Below are 26,191 nucleotides of genomic sequence, written 5' to 3'. Positions count from 1 at the left end.
ACATAATTATCCATTCCCCTCTCCATCCACCAATCCATCTTACTTTGGGGATGCATCTTTACGTGAACCACAGATCTTAGTTGCCTCTATTTAACAGCAACTTTAACACAAATATAAATAAGAAAATGTCAAGTCTTCATAGTTCTGATTATACATGTGAAGGCTTATAAATAGTTCCTCAAATGTATTTTGTCTTAAATTCTAACAATGCAGAGGAGAAAACAAGAACCAAGGCTTTTGTCTTGTTGGTGTGTTCTAGAGGAAAGCTAGTATTAGTAAGACCATCCTGTCCTCCCATATGCAATGTCCCTTTCAATTCTCTAACACTTCCCAGCTCCTTTTTTAGCTAGGTATGGCCATTTGACAGTTTTGGCCAAGAAGAAGTAAATGCAAGCAATGTATAAGCCTTCCAAGTTTTGTCCCTAAAAGAAAACTCCTGTCCTCCAATGTCACACAGGCTGTAGTAGACACAGTCAAGGTAAGCGAGCCTCCACTGGGAAGCCAAGGACAACACCCTTGGGAGACAGTAGAGCAGTAAGACAGAAGGAACACAGGTCCTTGGCTGATGTTCCAAAGCACAACTACCCTCACCCCTACTTTATGGTCTCACACTTTTAGCAAGAAAGAAATAAACTTCTGTTTCATTTAAGCTAAAACCCAATATCCTACAAATAAAACCACCTTTCAGGATGTATTTCGTGCCTTTATTTCTGTTTTTATCCAGCCGAAGTCTATCAGCTCCATTATGAAAAGTTTTGATATTTTCATTTTTATCACTACCCATGAAGTTGACAGCACAAAGTCATGAACATAAAGATTCTAAAATTCAGAGAAAAAAAACAGAAGAGAAATACAATCCATCTTGTTGATGGTTAAGTTCCAAAACAATTTTCTCAATTCTTCTAACATTTTCCAATTGAATCAAGCTGCTGTGTTTAAAAATACTTTGGGGACTAAAATTTTAGCCACAAATAAGCAGGGATTGTTTCAAACACAGTAAAATGGAAGAAAACAAACAGAAAGCAAAGGAGTGATAATTTGACCTTTGACCTAAAGGTAAGGCCTATGGACAGGTCAGAGCCTCAAGTATACAACAAAGGAAGTCCTTCATGTAAGGAATACAAGCAATTTCATTTGAATTTCAAATAATTGGCTAATAATAAGGAAGACATTTAAAGGCTGTGTTACTGGATGAGTGAACTTGTCATTACACTATCTGCTGCTCTCAAATCTCTAGGAGACATGGAGTTTGAGTTCACTTGCATGAAGCCAGCCTTTTTCTCCCGACAGAAATCCCCCTGTGAAAACATCTACCATCTCATTTTCTCAGGAAGATTACCCTCAGCCTTCCTCCTCTCCTGGATTGGAATGTCCTCATTAGGAAGAACCTTAACAGACCCCATAAAATAATATTATTCACAGTGGCATCGTAAAGCAGCAATTCCCTAATGTACTATTTATTATATGGCATTAAGACCCAATCCATGTTATGTTTCAGCCTGAGGCCGTGACTTACTTCACAGAGTCATGCATGGTCTTGCAAACATGCAAAAGGGCATTCAGAATGACAGGGTCCTTGGTGGGCTCTTGCTGATGCCTGGGAGACATTGAAACATAATGGTAACATCACATCTGCCAAGAGCAATGAAAGCGTGGATTCAGTTCTCACTTACTGCACATACTTGAGAAGCAGAAAATTATCCCACTGGCATGGAGCAAGGCCACGCTCATGTAATGGGGCAATGTTCTGGTTTTCTCTTAGTTCTTCTTTGAGTAACGTGTTGGTTCTTCTATACAAACTTCTAACTGCAAAATCACACTGAAGCTGCCACATTTCCTCAGCCGGGCAAAGGGCAAACCTGTTTTTGTACTATGTTTCTTGAACCCTCTAAAGCTGTCCACAACCTGTCTATGACTTGTGTTAAGTGCCAGGCAAAATTATTTACTTGGTTTTTCAAATACCATAAAAGGACAAACTCCTATAACAAATCTGTATATAAGTAAAGTAGGCATATTTGTTCTAAGCATATGGAATTAATCTAGGAAGACAACACAGAAAGCTTAAGACATGTATTCAAGCAACATCTAGCTCTATTTTCCAAACTCTGGTTGTTTGAGTTCTCTTAACTTTCCTTTTGTATAATATCTATATATTTAATATATAAAGTGACTTTAACTTTTTAAGTTTAACCCTGTCCTAAAAAAAAAAACACATGAAATCACCAAACCAGTTATGTTATCTAATATACTTTAAAATAAACATACAGCTTTTAAAATAAAAATAAAAATATCTCCATGTACCACCTAAAATAATTTCACATACCACCCACAATACCAGTTTGGGGAAATACAGATTAAATCAAGGAAATGAAAGGAACCAAATTTGAAAACTGAACACAAATCTAAACACTAAAGATGGAAACCTTCCTAGCTCTAGTACCTTGGTAAGTATGGCTTTGTTTTCATCTCTTAAAATGTTGTTTCTAAGTAGTTCATCAATAGATTGCTCCTTCTAAAAGCAGATCAGAGTAAAATGTAAGTGGTGGCCAGGCTCCTGATTTGTCTTCTTGAGCACAATTACAAACTTTTATCATGACTGCTCCTTTTAATGTGGTTTTCCTCTCAATGTTATTTTAGATGTGATATACATACACATCATTAAGCTTCAAAGTACATAAATTGATTTCTTATCAACAGCTTTCATAAAGGCATCGGGAATCAAAGCTTCTGATTACATCACGTTACACTTACTTGATAAAAACTTCCATGATACATTTGCAAACCTCCACCCGCACACTCTCTTTTTGGAACATGTCCAGAAATGGCAGAAATTTTTCCTAAAAATGAAAAAGAGCACTCTGCATGCAAGCAATTTACACAAGTTACTGGAAGGAATCTGTGGATCACTTTTTCTTTGAAGGTCAAAAACAGAAGAAGTTGTTCATCTCTCTGAGACAGGTCCGATGAGAACTCCCTGAAAGCAGGGAGAGGAACCTGAGGTTTTTAAAACCTGTCCGTAACTAAAACAATGTATATGCAACCTGGTTATATGAATCAGGGCTGGGGCCAGTGAACATTCTGTCAAAACTTTGGGGAAACCTTAAGATGACCAAGTAATAAAATGCAGGGCAGTCTTTGGTCTTTTTATGATTGTATTGATGAGCAGAGAAAGTTCCACCACCTCTTCCAGCATCGGTTTTCTCGTCTGTAAAGTGGGAATAACAACGGCTCCGCTTCCCAGTGGCACTGTGCCAAGTGTATGAGCTATGCCTGTGAAGTTCCAGCCCAGCCCTTGGAGGATGGCAAGTGTCCAATAAATAACAGCATCTCTTATTAAATAAGCAAAAAACCAACCAGAGTCCTGTGCATGTACATCAATGGAAATGGGAAGGGAGAAGAGTGTCACTACACATGGAATCATCTAGATCTGCCCTCGCAGCATTATTTACATTTTTGAGGGAAACATAAGAAATCTCAACTCTGTAAGACACTGAGACAGGTATTAGAGCTTGATACACTTCACAGTTCCAATGTTAGATTGCTTGTGTGATAAAAAGCAGCTGTCATGTGAAAATCATTGCAGAAGAGGAGACAAGGAAGGGGATGCCCAGTTTGAGTACAAGGTTTCAGAGGTTGTGTGGAGCCCAGCAGACGCACACATCCCGTTAATAGGTAATGAATGAAATAAAGAGAATATTTTTCTTTTAGTTTGTGTGCATTATTTTTTCAAAGGCTGATTAAGTTGCTATGCCATAAATACTTAAATTATTTCAACCTAACTACTCTATAAAAGGAACTGCTAAGTATTTCTTTTGACCTAGGGCACCATGAAAAAATAACTGAGACACTAAGGGAATCTGACTCAGACACAAATTTCCAAAGATAACTAAGGAATACTACTTACCACTGAGAAAAGAACTGAGAAATCATGGAAGTGGGCAATCACTTTTTTAATTATTGATTGAAGCTGCAAAACACAACAAAACGCACATGTTATTTGATAAAACTTGGCTATTTTTAAAAAGGCAGCCCTCTTTCATAACCTGAAATTTACACTTACTATAAGGGAAACTCAGATTGCTCAAGGAATGGGGGATTACTGGGTTAGGTTAGGCCCTGTCTCAGGCTGCATTTGCCCATCTTCTTCTCTGTAGTCTTGGGGAAGCAACTTCTTAGTCTTATCTTCCTTTTCTGTAAAACGGAGAGCAAAAGATGTCTTGCTCACTGTGAGGATTAAATGGGATGGTACGTGTAAAGTGCTTAGAGTAGTGCCTACCTTTCAGAAAGCTCTCCATTAAAGTCAGCAGTGAATATTCAAGGAGGTGGGCAAACCTCTATAAAGGGCCATACATGCATCACAACTACTCACTCTGCTACTGTTGAAAGCAGCCTAGAAAAGAGGCTGCATTAAACTAATAGGCATGGCTGGGTTCCAGTATTACGATTCACAAAAACAGGTGGTGGGCTACCTATGGCCTGTGGGCTGTAGTATACAGACCCCTATTCTAGCCCATGATGGCCCTGTTCTTGACTACTTCTGAGAGCACTGGACTAAGTGTGCCAGTGGGACTGAAGGCCACATCATCACCTGAGGACGGCGGCACAGTCTGTGATATCTGCCCCAGGTGCCCAGGTCCTGCTGTCAACACCCCTCGCCCTGAGATGTGCACAGTCCTGTAGACAGGGCCTTTGTGCAGAAGAACCAAGTAGCTTGCTTCTTCTAAATAAAAAAGAAGTGCCTGCCCCTGGTTACTGACAAATACTTTGTTTATACTAAAAACATTGCTGTCTAAATCATCTGCAAAGAAATCACTCATGGTCTAAAAAGAGAAAATATTAAGAATGAGCCCCATTTCATAATTAAGTAGCTTATGAGGTCAGTTAAGTAAAAGACCAGTTAAGTTAAGGACTTCAAATCTTCATGACAAACAATACTCCAGGCTGAGCATTATAAGATACTGCAATATCTTTAAAACAGTTAAATATTTAACTATAGTTAAATAGTTCCTGAAACCTTATCCAGAGCAACTAATCCCTTCAGAAAAAGAAATTTTTGAATACTTAATACAGTTACACACAATGCATTTTCTGATGTAAAGAGTTTTTTCCCTTCAACATTTCATTTTTAAAATGCTAGAACAAAGAAAATTCAAAGACTACATATATCAAATACATTTACTCAACACTTAGGTTCTACAATGACTAACACTTCGGTACATCTGTTTCATCTCCTTGCCCATCCATCCAATGGTAGAATTCGTAAACACACAATCGGTACACCTTTTTTAACGTTTTATTTTGAAATACTTTCAGACTTGTAGAAAACCTGAAAGAACTGTAGAAAATTCCTATATTCTCTTTACCCAAATTCACCAACTCTTAATATTTTGCCAAATTTGCTTTTTCACACTTTTTACCTAGGACATTTTTTTCTGAACCATATGAAAGTAGACTGCATGTATCATGCCCCTCACTTCTTAACGCTTCATTTGTTATTTCTTAAGAATAATCACAGCCTCTGACATTTCCACTTTACTGTTACCAAATTTAGGAAAGTTAACCCTGATGTTATTATAATACTTAATCTATCATCTGTATTCCAATCTCATCAACTGCCTCAATACGTCCTCTAGAGCATTATTTTTCCTCTCTTCAGTACAGAATTCAGCCCAGGGTCATGCACTGCATTTCATTTTCATTGCTCTTTAGTCTGTGTTAATTTGGAACAGTTCTTAGCCTCTCTCATTAAAGATAATGCTATTTTGGAAAAATATAGGCCAATTACTTTACAGGATCTCCTTGGTTTGGGCATGAATGATGTTTCCTCAAGCCTCAGTCATGACTCAGTTGAATGCTACACAGACAGATGATGCTGTGACTTTCACAGAGCACCCTAGATCTGCAGGCACATGATATCCACTTGCTCCTCACTGGGGATAGGAATTTTAATTAGCAGATCAGTAACTGTCTGAAATTCTTATAAGAATATGGAACTAATTTTCTTATCCTAACTGAAGCTGGAAACTGGTCACAGGTTCTAAGTGCCTGCATATCATCTTATTAAATAAAAATAAAATAATGGAAAGAGCACATGGAGCCCAGACAGCTGGGGAAGTAATGCCCACTTCACTTCCGCCATCTTATTAAATAAAAAATAAAAAATAAAAAAGTTTAGTTACTTTACGGTAAGGGAACCTGAGCTGGATTCTGTATTGAAGGGAAAAAGAATCCATTCTCAAGGACAAAACTGGAATATGGGCTATGGAGTAGATAATAGTAAAATATTAAATTCCCTGAATTTGATAACTAAACTATGGTTATGTAGGAGAATATCTTTGTTCTTAGGAAATACTCATTGAATTCTTCATAGGCAAAGTGACATGAAGTATGCAACTTATTCTCCAATGATTCAGAAAAAGACTTACTTACATATATGTGCACATGTGTGTGTATACACATAATGATAATGATAAAGCAAACACAGGAAACTTTAGCACTGGTGAATCTACGGAAAGAGTAACAGGAGTTCTCTAAGCTACTCTTTCAACTTTCCAATAAGCTTGATATTAATTCCAATAAAAAGTTAGTTTAACTAAATGACAGACACTTTACTTATTGTGCCAAGCAATCATGCCACGACTTCCCATATCCCGTCTCATTTAGTTCCCACAACCACTCCAAGGGGACTGTCATTACTCCCATTTTTCAGGCGAGAAAGCTGAGACTCAACAAGGTCAAGGAACTGAGGACACAGCAGAGCTAGGAATCCCAGCCAGGATTATCTCACTTCCCAGCCTGACTCATGCAACATGCCTATTTATTTCAACAGAATAAAATTCTAACCGTGTGGAAACAAGAAAGGCAAAAACCTGTTACCTCAGGGTAGGAGTCTTCAAATGCACGATCTGGAGTCATGTGCTTGATGACATCAGCCAAAACGGTATTCACCTCTCGTTTCTAAGGGAGGAAAATAAATCCAACGTGTACTAGATGCTGACAGGCAGCTGCTGCCCACATTTCTGGGGGAAAGGACTAATGTTTTTGGAACGTACCACACACCTTTCAGGAACTGGTTTCAAACATGCTGAAGACAATAAAAAGGGAGAAATCCCACCTGTATCCTAGCCCAAAGGCAGCTGCATCTGCACCAACACCGAGTCAGCATCACAGCATTCTTCTTGAAGGCTCTGGGCATTACAGGGTCCCTGCCTTCCTGAGTGCTGGCACAATTGGCTATGCCGCTTTCTGTCTGCCTGTCCCAGGCCCCCCGACATGCTGCAGAGGCCCGAGCCAGGCATCATGGGAAGAGCACATGGAGCCCCGACAGCTGGGGAACAAATGCGCACTTCACTTTCGCCATGTGTATCGAGGGCCTGGTTTTATACAGCACGACCTAAGAATGGTTTGTATATTCAAACCAAAAGAACTAAGTGAGATTCAAATTTCAGTGTGCATGAAGTGAATTAGAACATAGCCATGCTCACTTACATATTGTCATGGCTGTTTTCATGCTACAATGGCTGAGTGTCCTACTTGTGATAATAGGTGCTTGTTCACCCTCTCCTTTAACGCTCATTTACTCCCCGGCATGGACATCAATAACCCCACTTTACAGATTAGGAAGTGGAGGCTCAGAGAAGTTAAGTGACTTAGCTAGGATCACAGCAGCTAAGAAAAAAATCTAACGATGGCACCAGTAGGAACCAAATCCCCTTGGAGAAACAGCTGATTCCAACTCTGGGATTAAAATATGCCAGGGAGGCTGCAACATTTTATATCAGAAGCAAGGAAGGCATCACAGACTATGGAGAGCATGTCAGAAAGACTCAGGACCCAACTTGGAAAGGCACCCACTAGACAAAGATGGGACAACTGGGAACTGGTAAGAATAAGGTAATTCAAATATGTTTAAATCCATGAATTCCTAAAGATACCAACAGCAGTGACTGCTCACTGGTCATCTCTGGGACACTGGGAATTGAACCATTATTCTAAAACTAGTAAATAACAGGGACAAAACCCAGCATCAATCCTGCCTTCTTTATGTACAAACCATGCTTCAGGGTAATCAAACATCTGACATGAGTTTCTCTTTATACAAGTATTCCAGCTAATAAATAAAGAGGAAATGATAGCAATTCCAAACATCACCATTTGGGTACCCCTGCCCACCCATGAGATGCCACAACCTTCAGTGGCTGCCCATGTCATAGAGACACAATCAGATACTGTGAGCCTTGCAGGAGAAGCACCACACCACCACTTACAGTGGCTAAAAACCCAATCTACAGCTGATTAAGCCTCCAGAACTAACTGCCAATTGACAGGAAATACGGAAGGCAGAAGGACATGCTGAACATCACCACAGGGAAGCAAATGGCCAATCCAGACTGGGCACCCTTACAGGACAAAGGACCCAATTTCTGCAACAAATAAATTACAGAGGGACAAAAAAAAAAAGAAGGGGATGGGGAGGGGAAGAGAGAGAGAACTTATAAACTAAAAGAACCCCAAGAGTCTACTGCAATGCATGGGTTCCTATTTATCCTGATTGAACAAATAAACTGTAACAAAATTATGAGGCACTTGGAGCACTCTGATTGATTTTTAATTATATTAAAAGCATTAATTTTTTTGATTAGGAGAATGTATGGGGACTTTGTTTCAGAAAAGGGTATTCTCATATTTGACAGATATGTGCTGAAACACTAACAGATGAAAAACAATGTCTGAGATTTGCTTCAGAACAATCCAGGGGTAGGGAAAAGGGGTAAGGATGTGAAACAAGATTTGTCATAAGCTGATCATTTCCAGGTGATGACAACAAGGGAGATCACGCTTGAAATTTCCATACTAAACCATAAAACAAAAATTGGACAAAAGAAATATTATCAACAGAGTGACATTGACATCATGGTCAAAATGAGGAAAAACCAACTTTGGTGGTTACCTTCCATTTCCAAAGGCTGGAAGCTATGACTGGTGGGGGCAGGGGGAGGCATACAGCGGACTTCTACAGTGGGTGGGGGCAGTTGTTTCCTGCTTCATCATCTGGGCCATGATCAGACAGTGTTATTTTGTCAAGATTCATTAAGCAACAAATTTAAAATATATGTACACTATTTCTTTCTTCTGTATGTATGCTATACTTTTATTTTTAACAGTTGATCAAAATAAGCACTTTAGCAACAGGATTTGAACCCAGTTCTTCCTGCTTATATGGTCTCCACTACTTGGCAAATTCAGTATTTCTCATACTGGGGTTCTAGTCTGGACACAAGGAAAGAAGTGCCTGTTTGTTTAGAAAAAATTACATGCAAGGGAAATGTGCTTGGGAAATGCTGCTTACCAGACCCCCATGGAATGTCACAAGGCACTTAGCATGTAAGCATCTAAGGTGTCCTATAGTGAAAAAACTGCTTAACTTTGTATCATGCAGCATTTCTCAAATTTACATAAGAGCATGGAATACTTTTGCTATAGGCCACCTATTAATGCCCCATCACACTATATTACAAAGGATGAAATTTTTACAAATTAAGGACAACTGCCATTCGAAATGCCTCAGTGCCTAAGCTAGCCTTATTCACTATTATAAACATGAATAAATAACAATATGACTCTTTCAAAAACAATGCTACAGCCACACATACCGTGAAATGCTTGCAGGTGTACTCTACCCACACCTCGGCACAGTTAATGTAGTCCTAGGAGAAAAAGAAAGTGTCTTTATAGTGAGACCACCACAGCTGACCTTGTGGCAAGAGCTCATCATGTACAAACCCCTTCAAGGGCTTTGAAAGTTAAGAGAGTTGACAAGTGACAGGGATTTCAAGAGTGGTTGATCTACAGAAAAGCCTGGACCACTGATGTATTTTACCCTGAGAAGCGACTTACAGTAAAACACAAGTAGCTTGAAACGAATCAAATTTTCACTCCAGAACTGCTACTTAGGCCAAGACAGAAGTCTGGGAGGCTCTCAGGGCAGCAGAGAAAACAGTGGGGAGTCCTCGCCACACTTGAGCAAAGAAACCAATTTTGCTTGGTTTAAGCTTTGCTTAAAATGATTTTTGCATGTTTCTGAGAAAAAACCGGCTTCCTGCCTTTAAAAAATAAACCATTTGTCCAAGAGAGGGGTGATGTATATGCTGTAAAAAGGTTAAGGAAGCACTGAAGGAGTTAGTAAGAAATTATGCAGTAGAGTCAAGAAGAGGGTGCACGGGGAGACAATGAGTTGGCTCCGAAGTGCCAATAACCAAGTGAGTAAGGCCACCTGTCTGGAAAAACACTCAAATGGGAAAAAAATGGTCAAAGAAAAATTTGACCTGCAAGTTTATCTCTTCTGTGCTGACACTTTAAGGAAAAGAAAGAAGTGGGAGGGAAGAAAGCTTATCTCATTCACACAAGGAAAGCCAGGACCCTTAGGAGGTTGGACTGGAATGCTGAGAAGGTGGGCTTAAGGAGGTGAGTGTGAGTTAAACACTGAACAGCTTCTGACGCAAGGTTGCTTTGAAGCACTGATGTATGGGCACCAGGGCCCAGAGGTTTTGACTTATATACCCTAAATAAGCTGTTTTAGCTAACATCAGAGTTAGGTTAAACAGCGAACTCCAACAGCTGAAGCTTAACGAACATTTTGCTAAACTTAACCTAGGTATACAATCTAGTAAATCAGTTTTTGATTTTTCTAAATTACATCACTATTCTCAATACACTATGGTAAATGCGGTGATTAGCAAGGGGTTTATAACTAAGCTCACTCTAATATCTCCTTTTCGATAAATGACTGTATCAAATGCTACATATCCATACTCAATCATTCGCTATGCTAGACTGAATGTTTGTGTCCCTCAATATGTGTATGTTGAAACCCTCACCCCCAGTGTGACGGTATCAGAAGGTGGGGCCTTTGGGGGGTGATTAGGTCATAAGGGCAGGGCCTTCCTGAGTGGGATTAGTGCCCTGATAAAAGGGACCCCAGAGAACTCTCTCCCTGTCCACCATGTAAAGAGAAGCTGGCAGTCTGCAACCTGGAGGACCCTCACTCAGAATCTAACCAGGCTGGTCCCCAGATCTCAGACTTGCAGCCTCCAGAACTGGGAGAAATAAATGCCTGTTCTTTACAAGCTACCTGGTCTGTGGTTTTCTGTTGTAGCAGCCTGAACTGACTAACACTGCCAGTATGGTGAAGTGTGCCCAGCTGGTCTTCCAGCTACAAAGACAGGCAAGGCCATTTACCTAGTGGCAGCCACACAAACTGCTGGTATGCTGCCTACAAGGATGGGGAGGCGTGAAAGCCAAACTTAAAATATCATGGCTCTCTCTGCATGCTTTACAGCAACTAGTATCAATTGGTCCACCTTCCCAAAACTTCCTGCATATGAAGCATGGAGAGAAAGAGGCTTTGGCTATCTCCTTCAAGGGCTAGAACCTGGAATTCCCTTTCACCAATTCCTGGCTTGACTGCTGATCTTCAACTTAGGAATATCTTACTAAATTGGTATTTTCAAATCCAAATACTATAAGACTGCTGCATTTTGGATGCTGTTTGCAAAGTTATAGGTCTTTTCAAGTTTCAAATATTTGTAATTTTACATTTTGAGTGCAGCTTGAAGCTTTAAGAATTAGACATAATTGGGATGCAGACATCAAAGAAATACATCTTTAGAGCTAATAATTCTGTATTATAGGATGACAAATCATACAGTTAAAAGAAGTAAATTTAAAAACAGAGGTATGATTATAATTCTGTATTATAGGATAACAAATCATACAGTTAAAAGAAGTAAATTTAAAAACAGGTATGATTAGTTGAAAGGTAATTTTTTTTTTTTAAGAAAGAGTATACTATATAACTTGGACAAAAAGCAGTCAATCTAAGATCTAAATGGCCACCCACCTGTGGATTCTTCAATTTAGTGATAACTTTCCAAGCTTCATTGAGGATCTGAAGTCGATCAGCCTCAGGAGGATCAGCCAAGGCCAAGTTCAACCCCAGTGAGCGAAAAAGGAAATGCTAACAAACATATCAAATTATTAGGATCCTGGAGATTTAAAGCGTAGTAACTGAGGCTTAAAGGCAGGAGGCTGTAACATTTAGCTCATCTCAGGGTTAATCTGCCAAGAACCTCTTTCTGAAGTTCGACCAACAGGCCTAAGCAAGACAGACCGAGCAGCTCAAAATAAAGAGCTGGCTCTGTGGATTCATTTTATTTGTGGACCATACTAGTTTGCTGGATAAAGCTTTTCATAAATAATGAGTGAAGATACATTTTTTAAAGACATAAAACAAGTCTTTCCTAATATTTCGTTGTGAGCAAATGAGATAGATGTAGGACTCACAGAGGCCTGACTGGGAGCACTTACATGTGTCTGACAATCCCAATAGCCAACTCACCTTCCAATCATGTTCTCAGGAACAGAGCCTTCACTTGTAATTCTGTGGGCCCAAGCTGCCCCCAACACCAGACTCTCCCTTGAGATCTATCACATAAACACTGCCTGCTTGTCCTCCCATGGAGCATTCAGTCAGGAGCCTACCTTGGGGAAACCGGACTCATCACACTCTTTAATCATGGCAATGAAATCCACGGACCTCGTGGCAATGAACTCGGCCCGGAAAGCGGACATCACGGAATTCAACAGCAAGGCGCTACAAGACACACACGCCCTACGTCAGCAGAGCTGCCCCTTAATGAAAATCACTTTGATTTTAGGATGTGTGTTGCTGCCAAGGATGACTGACAGCTCTTTAATGGTAAAGTTGAAAGGAAAAAAAAAAAGACTGGCAGCAAACGGCAACCTCTAGAGGCTAAAGCAGTGTTTTGTGCATATCTGAAACTCAATAAATGTTCAATTGACTGGATGAATAGGGGGAATGGATGAGTGGATGGATGGCTGTCTGGCTGGATCGATGGGCAGGTAATTCAGCAAGCAAATCAAATCCATTTAAACAGAAGTAAACAGACTTCAATAGGCCTGGTGTGCTAATAAAACTAAACACTAAGTAACAAAATTGATCTAAGCTACAAATATATATCCACACCTTTCATGAGAAGGACTGTTCTGGGATTAGGGACACAGTGATTTAGGAACATCTACCACCAGAAGGAGAGCAGAGAGGAAACCTCATATGCCCAAATGACAGGAAAATGGAGCTCTTCCTGGCCCTACCACTTACCACAGCCACATGGGCAAATGACTATAATTAAACCCATTGTACAGATGAGGAGACTGAGGCACAGAGAGGTCAGGTGAGTGACCCAAGTTCACAAAGCTAGGTAGAAGTAAAGCTAGGCATTGGGCCCAGGCAATCAGACTCTAGGTTCCTGACCTCCATGTCACCCTGCCTCTCTGTTGGCCTTCTTGCCCACACAGGTATGCCAACTCCACTTGCAAACTCATGCTCTAAGAACTGTAACATACTTACTTGTTTCCTAGTTTTTTGCATCTCTCCATCATCTCAGTTAGCAGAGTCTAATAAAAAGAACAACAATAAAAATCATCAGGTTGGACAATCTAAGGCAACATTTCTCACAAAGAGATTTCCAAAGTAATAAACTCTAAAATAAATGTAGCCACATGCTCATTTCCATAAGTCTCAGTGCCTGGCAAAGATGGAGGAGAAAAAAAATTCACTTTCGGGGAATGTAGTGTAATGGCTAAAAGCTGAGCCCTGAAGTCAGGCACCCTCAGGTTCAAGTCTAGTCTTACCAACCCCACAGTGAGACCTCTGGCCAGTCACTGATGTCGCTAAGCCTGGGTTTCCTTGTCCTCAGGCAGGGCACGCAAGTAGTACCATTCTCTCGGCAGGGTGACTACAGGAGGAGGAGGCACCTGTGACAGTGAGGACCACTCCCCACCTCTACTACCACATCCCTCCCCATTTCATGAGGTGCCTGTGGATTCTCAGTAAAATACACACACATGGGACCAAGGCTTGTGCCTGCCAGTCATGGTGAGAAGCACTTTGCACTCATGATCTCAACTCTCATGACCACCCATGAGGCAGGCTCTCTGTTCTCCCACTTCACAGACGAGAAACTGAATCACAGAATCGTGACATGCTTTCACCAAGATCATACAGCTGGGACCGCAGGCCAGCCAGGACCCAGGCGGTCTGGCATCAAAGGCTGTACTCTTCACATTTTCTCTCCATGAATTTTGAAGCATTTTCTTCCCTCAAAGAGAAGTGAATGTTTTAGTCATTGAAATACTGTTAATGGCTTTAGAGCTATTCTTAAGAAATTATGTATCCTTAAAAGAGTTTCTGTTGTCAAAAAATCAATGGAAGAAGGTCAATGGCTTTGGGGAGGTTTAGAATGACACAGACAAGGTCAGCCCTAGGACAAAAGAGCAGCCTGGATGCACCTGCACCAGCCCCTGTGCTAACACTTTACATACCTTTCCTCACTGACTCTTCACAATAGTCTTGCGAGCCCCACATAATCCCCACTTTGCAGACAAGGAAGCCAAAGCTAGACAGGCTAAGCCACTTCCTAACTAAGGGGCCAAAATGAGATTTGTGTCTTAGTCTAGTCCCAAAGTGGAAAAGCACAGTGGGTTTTCTTTGCACAATTCCAGCCTGCTAGCTGTGTCCCTCTGTGTCCTAGGTTTTGCCTTAACAATTAAGATGATAGCTGACTGGAGAGTCTGTTGATACTCCCAGCCCCAGAACCTCGATTTTACTCAGACTGCTGTCTCTTCCCCAGAGATCCTAGGTCGGGTCCTGCTATAGACCAAATTACACACGCCCCTGCCCCCAGATTCCTATGTTGAAGCCCTTCCCCCCAGTGTGACAGGGCTTTTAAGGAGGTAATTAATGGTAAATGAGGTCTTAAGAGTGGGCCCCTAATCCAATTGGACTGGTATCCTTATAGAAGAGGAAGAGGCACCAGGAGTTCGCATAGGCACTCAGAAAAGACCGAGTGAGGACACAGGGACGGGACAACTGTCTGCAAGCCAAGGGGAAACGCCTCCCAGAAACCAACCCTGCTGGCGCTCTGACATTGGACTTCCAGCCTCCAGAACTCTAAGAAAATTAACTTCTGTTGTTTAAGCGACCCCAGTCAGTTATGGCAGCCTGCTACGGTCTGAATGGCATCTAACTCTCAAGGTGAACAGATCAGGAGGGTGAAGCTTTCATGAATGGGACTAATGTCCTGATAAAAGTGGCCCAAGGAAGCTCCCTGGTCTCTTCTGCCATTAGGAGACAGCCACCTATGAACAGGAAGTGGGCCCAGTCCAGACCCTAAATCTGCTGGCATGAGATGGTGGCTTCGAGGAAAATTTTCCTTGTTCTTAAACAGGAACCCAAGGAATCTGAACACCCCACCTGAACCCCATCCCATCTTTCTGAGTCTGAATGGAGCCATGTCTGGACATAACGCCTGCAATGGCTGCAGCCACTCTGCTACTATCCAGGGATAGCAGAGCAGAGAAACAGACAGAAACCACCTGGCCCAGAACCTACACTTACTGTGGGAGAGAATATACTGAATTGTTTTTGTAGGGCTGGTCAGGTGTTTGATCCTTACAGCCAGAAGCATACCAACTGATGACAAAATTGCCAGTGTCACAAATGACTTCCCTAACTCGCTCATGGGGTATTTATATTTGGAAAGCCATTCTTGAAGACCAATATCAAAGTGGTTTCTGGAAAATGCTGAGAAAGAGATAGTCTGTATAATTATCACACTGACACACACACAATCGCTCATTCAACACCCACTTATGGAGCAATTTTAACACACTAGCTGCTATTCTAGGCACTGGGGACACAGCAGTGAGGATATCAGACAGAAATCCATGCCCTTGTGTGGATCATTCTTTCTCTTATGTGTGCACACATGCACACACACACACACGAATGACACATCCTAGCACACACTTCTGAAAAGATGAACTAGGGCAAATGCTAACATATGGGCAAAACATTCTGGCCATTAAGATACAACAAATGCCTAAAAAGTTCTTTTTCATGGGAGACGAATGCACTGAAAATGCATCCAAGAACATAACTTGAAAAAAAAAAAGCTCTGTTGTCATATAGGAATATAGAAATACCCGTTAAGGGTCCAGGAAGCCAAATGATATGGATCTTAGGCATGTCTGTTAGAGGGTATTAAATTTTTTTTTTTCCTGAGAGGTGACAGGATTGATTATCTTCGGCAAGAACAAGATGAACAACAGTCTCAACCAGACTGAGATAGAAATAAGCCTGCTGGCTGACATAAACCACTGAAGAGCTTTCAGCTCAGCATATCATTTTGCAGACACATCAGAACTTGAAGATTCAGGAGGCCCCTACATCTCATATATTTATATATTTGTTTTTATGAAAATTATAAAAATAAGAAATGCTCATGGACAAAAATTCAAACAGTATCATTGTGCATTAAGTTAAGTGTCAATGCCTTTCCTCCCAACTCCCACTTCTAGGGATTGCCAGTGTCAACATTTTGGTGTTTATCTTTCTAGATGGCTGTCTACACCCTGTGAATATATAGCTCTTGTTGTAAAGGCCTGGTTTGTTTTTCATTGTTTTACAAAAGTAGATCATCTTATACCTATCAAGCTGTAACTTGCCTTTTTTACTCAAGGATCTAGCATGGGCCTCCATCTTCTCATGTCAGCACACACAAATCTACCTCGTTCTTTTGAATAGGAAATCCATGCTCTGAATATAACAATACTGTTCAAACTGCCCCTAGTTGACTAGTTGATGGATTTTAAAAAATGTTTTATTTTGAATCAATTATAGACTCACAAGAAATTATAAAAATAGCAGAGCGATCCTGAGTACCTATCACCCGGCTCCCCCTCAATGATGACACCTTACCTAACCACAGTGGGCTAGCAAAGCCAGGGAACTGACATTGGTATAATACAGGTAAGCAGACTATTTCACCAGGTTTTACATGTGTTCTTTATTATTGGGGGGGAACTATGTTTTTGTGACATTTCATTAACATATATAGATTTGTACAGCCACCATCATATTAAAAACTACTGGATTTTTAAGGTTATCTTCAGATTAGGGTTACTTAACCCACTTCAAAAGTACAGGAAAAGAAAAAAAGAGTTGGGCCAACACCACATTCCTGTTTTCTAAGCTGAGATGAACTCATGCACAGGTCAGAGCGCTCACAGATTTGTACCTGCTGTTTTACTAAGTAACCTACCAATCAGTGTTCAAAGACACTGCTTAAAAAAAAAGAGAGAATTAAGTAATATGCATATCATATTTTCCTTCTTAGTTTTCTAAATGAAGCAAACATGTAAAGGTGGGCAGAATCATAAACTAATCCAACATCGCTTTCCCCCAATCCAGAGTTAATATGCTCAAGTATCAGAGAAACAGAATATTTCAATATGAATAAAAAGAAAGTTTATACCCTAGGCATTAATAGGAGAAATTTTTAATTTTTCAAATTATTTTTCTTTCACTAAGGATTTTTCTCAGTTTGAAAGAACAAACATATTAACACACCTCTATGCTTAAGAGGGAACGGCCAAGGCTAGTCTTAGTTTGGGATCATTAACCTAATCACATTTTAGAATGATTAAAGTACAATTTATAGTATGACCATTGGATAACAGTCCCATGAGTCAGTTTGTTAATGCCTTTAAGTCTCACCTCCATTAATGAAGTTATCTAGAAAGAAAGAGTTTGGGAGTTGAGAGAATAAATCTGGTTGCTTAGAACAAAATGGCTACATGGCTTCAAACACACAGTGCGTTACTCTGCAAGTCATAAGCCTCAGGTGCCTCATCTATAAAATGTGAACAACAGTAGTTCCCAGCCTACAGAACTTGTGAGTGAATTAAGACAGCCCAAGTTAGCAGGGTGAGCCTCAGAAACAGGTCGTTGCGTTAAGAGCTCAAACACAAACAAATCTGACTCATCTCCCTCAACAATTCTCATCTACAAAACAAAAACACAGAGCGAGAGTGACAGTGGAGGGAAATATTAACAAGGAAATGCACCAAGACGTTAACACTGACCAGGTACGGACAGCTAGGATCCAAGGGCGATTTTTCTCCTTTTCACCTTCCTATCTTCTCCAAATTCTTTCAGATGAATATTATTTTTACTAATACACGTTTCTGACTATGAGATTCTCTCCTATCCTGTCTCTTGCTTTTTCCACAGTTGCCAACCAGTTCTCCTCCCTCGAATCCACCTGGTATGCAGAAGCTTGATCTTCAAACACTTTTTTCAAATCATTCCACCAATCAAAAGTCTTCAAGAGCTGCCTGATCCCCATGTATGCTCTTCACTCTCTGCAGCCTGGCCCAGCCTGGCCGGATCCACTCCTGGCCAGCCTAATTCGCCTATTTCTCACTCTTTTCCAGTATTGCCAGGCTCATTATGTCTCTCACCTGCCTCTTTTCTGCAGGGACAGGTCCCGTCCCTTCCTCCACTGCCTCCTGCTCGTCTCCTGGCCTTCAAGTCAGCCCAGGTTCCCATCTGCTTCAATGACCAAATGTAACAGTAACAGTTACCCCGTTTGTCTGGTGCCCACTGCACAACTGCCCTTGGCCATGCATGGACATGCATCATCAGTCACTTCATAACAGCCCTTCTAGAAGGGTTCTGTTTTAGCTCCATTTTACAGCTCATAAAACGGAGGCACAAAGAAGTCAAGTAGCCCAAGGCAACACAGCCACAGTTTGAACGCAGGTCTGCCCACCTGCCCACCCCAGCCTCTGATACCCTTTCCTCTCCCCTCCTTCAATATGTACACCACACAGCTTTGCAAGGGACCACATGGGATTCCGTATCAGACAAGACTTGACACTGATGCCAGGGGCAGGCCTTTTTCCCTTCTCCATCTCCCACACTGCCCCCACACAAACAAAACACTGCTGAAATGATGAGAAGCTGATCCAGGGATTTGTTTTCACTGCCCCAAAGCAGGTTTTATGAAATGGTTGCTTTTTTCTGGGCAGAATGTGCCTGGGGCATAAACCTGATTTTACTAGCTATAATTTCATTTTCATTGTGTAAAGGAAAAACAACTCAGTCTTAAAACAACAGCAAAAAAACCTCTTTGAATAACCACTCCTTTGTTTTGGATTTCGGATTTCAATTTCTATTTCAAATTTCAAGTATTTGTAGCTGAGGGCATTTCTCCTTTCCCTTGTCTCCCTTGCCTGTCCTGTACGCTGAAGCCGAACTAGACACCTCCGTGCAGGAGGTGCCCTTTTAGGGCCACATGAGACTCTCACTCCCCAGTGGGCACACCGCAGCTGCTCAGAGAGTGTTCAGGCATCACCATGGCGCACACATTTTCACCACCACCTTCCACACTGACACTGATTCTTCTACATTTTTTAAATGATAATTTAATGAGCCACTGCAAGTTCCTTATTTAAGTGCCCCAAGAATCAGAGTTTGTTATTATTCAGGTGACCTAATTTTTAAAATCACTTCTAGCGCAATGATTTCCTAGAGTTTCATTAGGAAATTCTATTCCCAGGAAAGCTCTATTCTCAGCTTCTGCCATCCTTTGAGATTACTGGGGCTTAAAATAAAAGGAAGAATGCCTTATGACATGTACCTTGTGTTTTAATCTGATTTTGCCTTCATTAAAATGGGGGAAAAAACAAGCGTTCTCATTTCCAAACACATCAATCCTGCTCGTATGTTCCAGCACTCAGCTGAATAGGTAGGGCAGCTCCCTTTCTGCAGCCAAGCCCATGGTGCCTCTTCCCAGGGACCTAGAGAGCGTGTGGTTGCTAAGACTGCTGACTATCACAGTGAATGGCCAGCACATTTTCAAACAATCTTATGTTTATGCTGGCTTGATTTAAAATCAATTTACTTCATGGTAAAAAATTCATCTGAAAGACAAGATGTCCCTATTTTTTCCTCATACATTAGGATTTGGAAAAATAAAAACACAAGGAGTGCATTACATTGGCTGAAAAGTTAAAAAACAGGCCAAGAAAAACGACATGATCTAAACCTCAGCCTCCGGTGATATCTGGACACATCTCCTTCCCAATTCTCTCATGCAGATATGAGAATCCTGCTGGCAACCCTAACGACACAGCAAACATCCAAGCACTTTGCACGCAGCACTCGACTAAGCACTGTAAGTGGATCGCCTTGTCTGATCCACGCAATAGACTAGAAACCAGGAACTCTTATTGCCTCCATTTCAAAGATGAAGAAAAAAGGCTTAAGGTGGTTTGGGACAAGTGACTTGACCTCTCCTTTATCCTGACAGCCATAAGCAGCAGCAGAGCTGAGATTCACACTGAGCACCCAACTCCAGGGACCACACTTGAACACCAGGCCACACTAGCACTTAGGACACACACTAGCTTGGTGTGTAACATTTTTTCACTGACCAATCAATTGTGAATATCCTTAGGCCAGCATGTACAGAGCTCCAGCATGGGGCTCCATCTTTTTAAAGAGCCTTTTTCTTGGCCCCAACACTCCACTGAATGCATATACCATGACTTAACCCATCCCCTGTCTCACGGTTGTCTCTGATGTTGCATCAGCATGCATGAACCAGCACATATGCTGGTCCATACCAGTGTGGGTTGTGGTCTTCTTGAAAGTGGATTTGCTTCATCAAAGTCATGTCCTTTTGAGGGCTGTCAATATGTGTCTGCAGCTTCTGGGAAAAGGCATATTTGAATTTTCTTTGTACTATGTATCCTTGTTTTGGATTTCCTTTCCAAAGAATCAATTCTGAACCATCAATGAAAAGACAAGGGAAACTGTATCAACCAGTTACTACAACCATCTGAACTGGTGTGCTATTGACACTTTCAGTCTTGGGAGAGAAAAAGAGTATTTTGCCATGATTTTGACTTCACTTTAATTCCTGACAATGCTTCAATTGGACAAAAAGACAAAAAACTCCTATAAAAACAATTACCTGAGTTTTGCTTTCATTCTATAAAATGGAGAAAATATTACCTGCTCTCCCAACTTCATAAGATTATTATGAACCCCAAAGGGGCATATAAAGGTTAGTCAGGAAGCAGTGAGGCCCATTGGCCCCAGAGTCAGATTCCATGGGTTTGTGTCCAGTCACCACCACCTTCTAGCTGTGTGACCTCACAAAGGTATTTGACCTCTCTGAGCCTCCTCATCTCCCTCCCAGAGTTGCTGAACAAGACAACCTAGGAAAAGTGTTGAGTATAAAACCAGCCACACACAGCCCTCTCTAACGACCAGCTACCATTGGTGTTGATGTAGCTGTTATGAACAGCCCTGTTTCCATTACAAAGCACACTGGTGTAGAGGGCATTGCAACACAAGATGGAGGAGAGAGGAGCCCTAGCTTGCTTCCTCTGTATGAACTTCATACTGAAGCCACCAGGCAATTACCTCAGGGGCATGGTAGGAAATGCACTGGAAGATCCAGTCCATGGCAGGTGAGTACAAGGGCAGGTAGGATGGAAGCTCCACTCCCTGGACCACCAGCTGGTTCTGGACCGTATCCCCATGAATCTACAGGAGACCAAATAAACACTTAGAAAAGGACAGGAAAGTCACAGAATAAATAAAGGGGGTGTAACACACAGACCACGCATACTTGTAAGCATTTGGATGATCCCAAGAGAAATAGCCTGGTTTCTCAGGTTTTTTTTTTTTTAAACTAGAAAAAACACACAGAAAGTTTCCCATGTTACCAAGCTGAACTGTTTGGGAATGGGCGCTGTGCAAAGAAGTAACCTGATCTAAGTGGAGCCAGCAGATGCTAAGAAGAAAAGCTAATCAACTGGAGACGTTTCCTGTTAACACATGCATATTAATTCTCTCTGCTTGTGCAGAGCAATCAACACATTTTAATTGTAACAGAGGCGAGTGTCATTTTCTGAGGTTTGCACATTTAGAGAGCTTTAAGGCATCTCAACTTGGAAAGCCAACCGAGTCTTGTGAATTCGTGATCATGTAAATGTTATTATCAATTAGCTCATCAGATAGTGGCTTCTTACCTGTTTGAATGTGAGGAGGAAGTCAAAAAAGTTCTTATTTAGACTTTCTTTGAGATGGGGAGCCACTTCCATGCCCACCTGCAGCCAAACAGAAGAAACTACCTTAACTTATGGGCAAACATGTTGCAAATAATACATACAGTGTGATGCCGTTTTGTAAATTAAAACTATACACACAGATATGTATATATGCACAGAGCCCAGAAAGTTAGTTTCTTTTAGCTTATTGGTTTTCTTATTCAATAAGCATACATTGCCTTTATAAGAAAAGCCATAGAAGCTATTTTTAATGAAAAAAGAACATTTGCAGTAATCATCTTTGTTATTTCCCAAAGGTAATGAATTTATTTCTAAACACATGACCGAGAGAACAAATCAATATAGCACTAAGAGGGAATGTACTCTCAAGATCGTGTATAGTGTTCTCTTCCTCTCTAAAAAATGATAAACACATGTGGCTCTATTTATTAAATGAAGCAAAAAGATTCTGCTACGTAAGAGAGTCAGCTGGGACTTCACTGTTGCATCGTTAAAATATATGGATTCATTCTCTGCTGGGCAGTTATGGAAGCAGACATAAATTTTAATACATTCTAAGCAATTTTTTTGTAACACAAGCATGAAGCGTAACACCATTATCCATTGACTTCTGCGTTCAATGTTTAAAAAACAGATGGTTAACATTTCCAGCTGAAAAAATTGGCATCATAGAGAATGTGGCCAGGGCCTTGGGGCTGCATGGAAAAGTGAATGTATAAGCTACAGAAGGGAGCTCATGTGTCCAAAACAAAGTGTCATGCTGTTCCTTAAACTGAGCCCCTCAGATACCCCTCAATTCCAAATTGCTGCTTTCATACAAAAACCACTTTGTAATAAGGTTAGTGGCTTGTCTAGGACCTGGTTTCTTCAAATGGGAACAGATTTCTGCCACTCACCTGCCCCCCTACTCAGAGGTCATGAAGATTAATGATAGTTATGTTTTTCAGAGGCTGTGAACAATTCATTTGAGAATTAGGTGAGATCCACCAGGGATTTAAATTCCAAGGGCAGCTCTATGGCTCTTGGTGATGTTTTCAAGGACAAGCACATGGACAAAAAATTACTCACAACAAATGTCAGATTCAGTTCTACTGTGTTCAGATCCTATTGTCTTTCCTTCCACTTAATCATATTGTAGAAAGGCAATAATTATCTGTTAGGCGACAGCAAAGAACGGCCTAGTGGACAAGCAGTGGGGATGAGCTGAAGGGGCCGTGACTTACAAGAGGAGTTAATCATACTTTCCTTTAATATACAGCTTTGAGCTCCCCCACACCCTGCCCACTCACTGCTTCTGTGTTTTGTTTATCTCTTCCCATCAGGCCAAATGAGCAGCCTGGAAATCTGCTTGGGTCTGGAAGATTTCTACCCAGAGTAGCGAGGATATAGTGGCTCATGATTTCCATCTGCTGTTTCTGCCTGCCTGGCACCCATTCCCTATTTCTGGTATCAGCAAACAGGGTTTGTGTTTGGAGAATCAAACCTTCCTCTCTGACCATGAAGCTTGTGGAGGATCCCGATCCACCCTGTGCTGACATCCGCCCCGTGCTGAGATCCAGGCTTCAGAAGCAGGCACAACTCATCCCATGGCCAGTCATCTGGCTCTCGCTGGTCAAGTGACCCAAGATGGTCCACTGAGAATCAGATCTGAGACGCTGGCTGGCCCTACTGAGGAAAAGGTACTCTTTCCATTGTGGTTCCTAAGTTGGGAGGATAGAGGCCTGGAACTGTCATGGGCCACCAACTAAGAAGAGCAAGCCACACATGAAGTCAACCCAGAGGAAAGCAGAGCTGAGTGATGAGGGAGAAGCTCTTGAAGCCCTGATGACCCACACTGGCACTGCCCCTAGACTCTCCAGATGTACAAGTCAGTATATTCCCCTTTTGCTTAAAGCAGTATGAACTGGGTTTCTGCCACTTGCATCTGGAAGAACCCTTCAACGCACAAGCTGTCTCTTACTCTTCTTATGTCAAAGGCTTTTAGCAACTACCCAACCAGAGGGGTTGCTGCACTGCCTGGGTTAACAAAAATGATCTCAACAGATCAGTGCACCTCATCACCAGCCTTCTGGGGATGCTCTGTAGCTGCTCTTCACTGTCACTGAGTTTTAAAGTTGCATATGCCATGCAAAGGCATTTTATATGCCATAAACATAATCTTTTCCCTAACTTGTGTAAATTACTTCCAACTTTAAAACTGAACAGGTTGGCAAGGAATGGGTATCTCTCCCCACACCCCATCCCGACCTTTTTTTGATTTCTCTTTAGTAACAGGAATCATCTTCCTAAGATACACAGTGCCCTAAATCTTTAATACTCTATTATTCAACCAATGTCAAGGTGAGTTTGAATAATTTTGTTAAGATCTACAAGGAGAAAGACAGTGGAGCGCTAATATGCAAATGACAATATCCTTGCATCTCCCATAGGGTCCAGCAGTGTTCTGTGCACAGTAGGTCCTCAGCAAATGTTGACTTTGAAAGAGTATTCAAGCTTTAATATATTCCGAAGTTGAAGCTTGAGGAAACATACTTGATACTTCTATATGAAAAAATCCATCCCAAGTTTTCAAGCAGATGGCAACGCATACACCCCATGGCTTCTCTTACAAAGCAAGAGTAGGTTGCCCTGAAATGGAAGGCTTTTTCTTTCTTTCTCAGTATCAGAGAGAAGACCTATAAAGTGCCCTTCACAAAGATGTCCACTATTCACTCTGAAGGCAATGACTGACTTCTTTGCAACACTCGACACCACATGGCTTCTTTCATTTGCTAGATGTCATGTACAAGAAGTTAATCAAAGGCTACCAGTTCTTGTCTCCTGATTTAAAAATATGAATCATCACTAGTGAGGAATGGAAGGAATCTGTAGCTTTGTTCTCAAGGAGGCTGCAGTTCATCAGAACCCTACAGACCAGGGCAGTACACCCTTTTTTACAGGTAAATGACACTAACGGGACTTGCAGGAAGGACTCCCAGTGAGGGCAAAGCCCCCACATTGAGCTGAAGCAAAAGAGTTGTGAACTCTCCAGGAATTGCATTTTCGTAAGTGAAAAAATATTTTTAAGTAGAAGGAGTACTTTAAAGGAGAAAGAAGCTAATGATCTACAATCAGGATCACCTTTACCCATTAGAGCAGCTGCAGACAGGCCTGCAGCCCCCCGCAGCCTGGGTACACAGACCCTGATGCCTGGCATCCCAGAGTACTTCTCCTGCCAGGTGGCCCTCACCAACTCGCACTCTGAGCCACCTCTTTTAATATGGGAATGGAGAAACTAATAACACAAATTCGAGACAAAGGGGATGCATGTTTCAAGTCAATGAAAAACAACCTATCAGCTGAAAGGCCTTGGAGGCCTCCTTCCCAGCAAGAACTGAGAAACAATTAATTCTGAAAACCAGTTCATTTGTAAGAAGGTGACCTCAAACACCCCCTAATTGGAGTTATAGTAAGTGGGTCTACTTTAAAATTAATTTTTGAAATAAATCTACAGCTTTGTTTGGGGTGGAAGAGCTGTGTCCTAAAATTAGCAGCTGAATAAAATCCTTCTTCTGGTGACTTGTGAGGTGGCAGGAATGGAGAAGCCTCTGTGGCCACTTAAGGAGACAGAAAACAGCCCCATGTGCCAGAACACAACCTCTCGACATGGCCTACCCGGCACAGATAGGCCCTGGCATACACCGACACCAGCGGGTCTCCGATCCCTCGAATCATGCATGTCAGTCGAGGCAGACATTCTGAAATTCCCCTGTTAGAAACAAAAAGGGTAGCATTACAAACCCAGGTGAGAACCTCCTGTTCTATTTTTTTAAACAAATAGAAAGCCAAAATTCCTAAACTTGGAGGGGGGAAATGTTTCAGGAGCAACCCAAGGCCAAAGATTGCATTTTCTAAGAAAGTGTAACAACAGTCTCTCTTGATAACAATTCATTGATCCAATGGTTTCTTTCATCTTTATCATTTGCTCAGTACTGAGGTCTAACCTTTACTTTTTTCTTGCTTGAGGTCATATTTATTTGCTATTAAACAGTTTTTATACCCCAGTTGTTTTCCAAGGGCTGGTTACCCCTAGATCTTCTCCATATCCTTGCCATGGCTTTTCCCTTTGTCCTGGGCTCCACTGCTGCCAAGCATCCGACTCCCGGTACCTTGGGCTGGCATCAGCCACCGCCCCACCCCCGCC

General features: G+C 41.5%; 1 protein-coding gene across 11 annotated transcripts in view; it reads right to left on the bottom strand.

The window, feature by feature from the left end:
- VPS35L (VPS35 endosomal protein sorting factor like) overlaps positions 1-26,191 on the bottom strand; it is a 123,710-nt gene that overhangs the window by 52,333 nt on the left and 45,186 nt on the right. For all 11 annotated transcript variants that reach the window (XR_008992127.1, XR_008992126.1, XM_036917067.2 and 8 more), the window contains exons 12-22: positions 25,663-25,756; positions 21,970-22,047; positions 21,359-21,481; positions 13,430-13,476; positions 12,541-12,652; positions 11,900-12,016; positions 9,654-9,707; positions 6,877-6,957; positions 3,905-3,967; positions 2,752-2,837; positions 1,517-1,597 (exon numbers count right to left, since the gene is read on the bottom strand). Coding sequence is in view for 9 of the 11 variants with exons in the window: in XM_036917067.2 (XP_036772962.2) it covers positions 1,517-1,597; positions 2,752-2,837; positions 3,905-3,967; positions 6,877-6,957; positions 9,654-9,707; positions 11,900-12,016; positions 12,541-12,652; positions 13,430-13,476; positions 21,359-21,481; positions 21,970-22,047; positions 25,663-25,756 (936 nt within the window). In the remaining 2 variants the exon portion in view is untranslated. The remainder of the gene's footprint in view (positions 1-1,516; positions 1,598-2,751; positions 2,838-3,904; positions 3,968-6,876; positions 6,958-9,653; positions 9,708-11,899; positions 12,017-12,540; positions 12,653-13,429; positions 13,477-21,358; positions 21,482-21,969; positions 22,048-25,662; positions 25,757-26,191) is intronic.

This window comes from Manis pentadactyla, chromosome 10 (genome assembly GCF_030020395.1).
Source record: "Manis pentadactyla isolate mManPen7 chromosome 10, mManPen7.hap1, whole genome shotgun sequence".
NCBI classification, from domain to species: domain Eukaryota; kingdom Metazoa; phylum Chordata; class Mammalia; order Pholidota; family Manidae; genus Manis; species Manis pentadactyla.
This window is presented reverse-complemented; position numbering and strand designations above follow the sequence as displayed.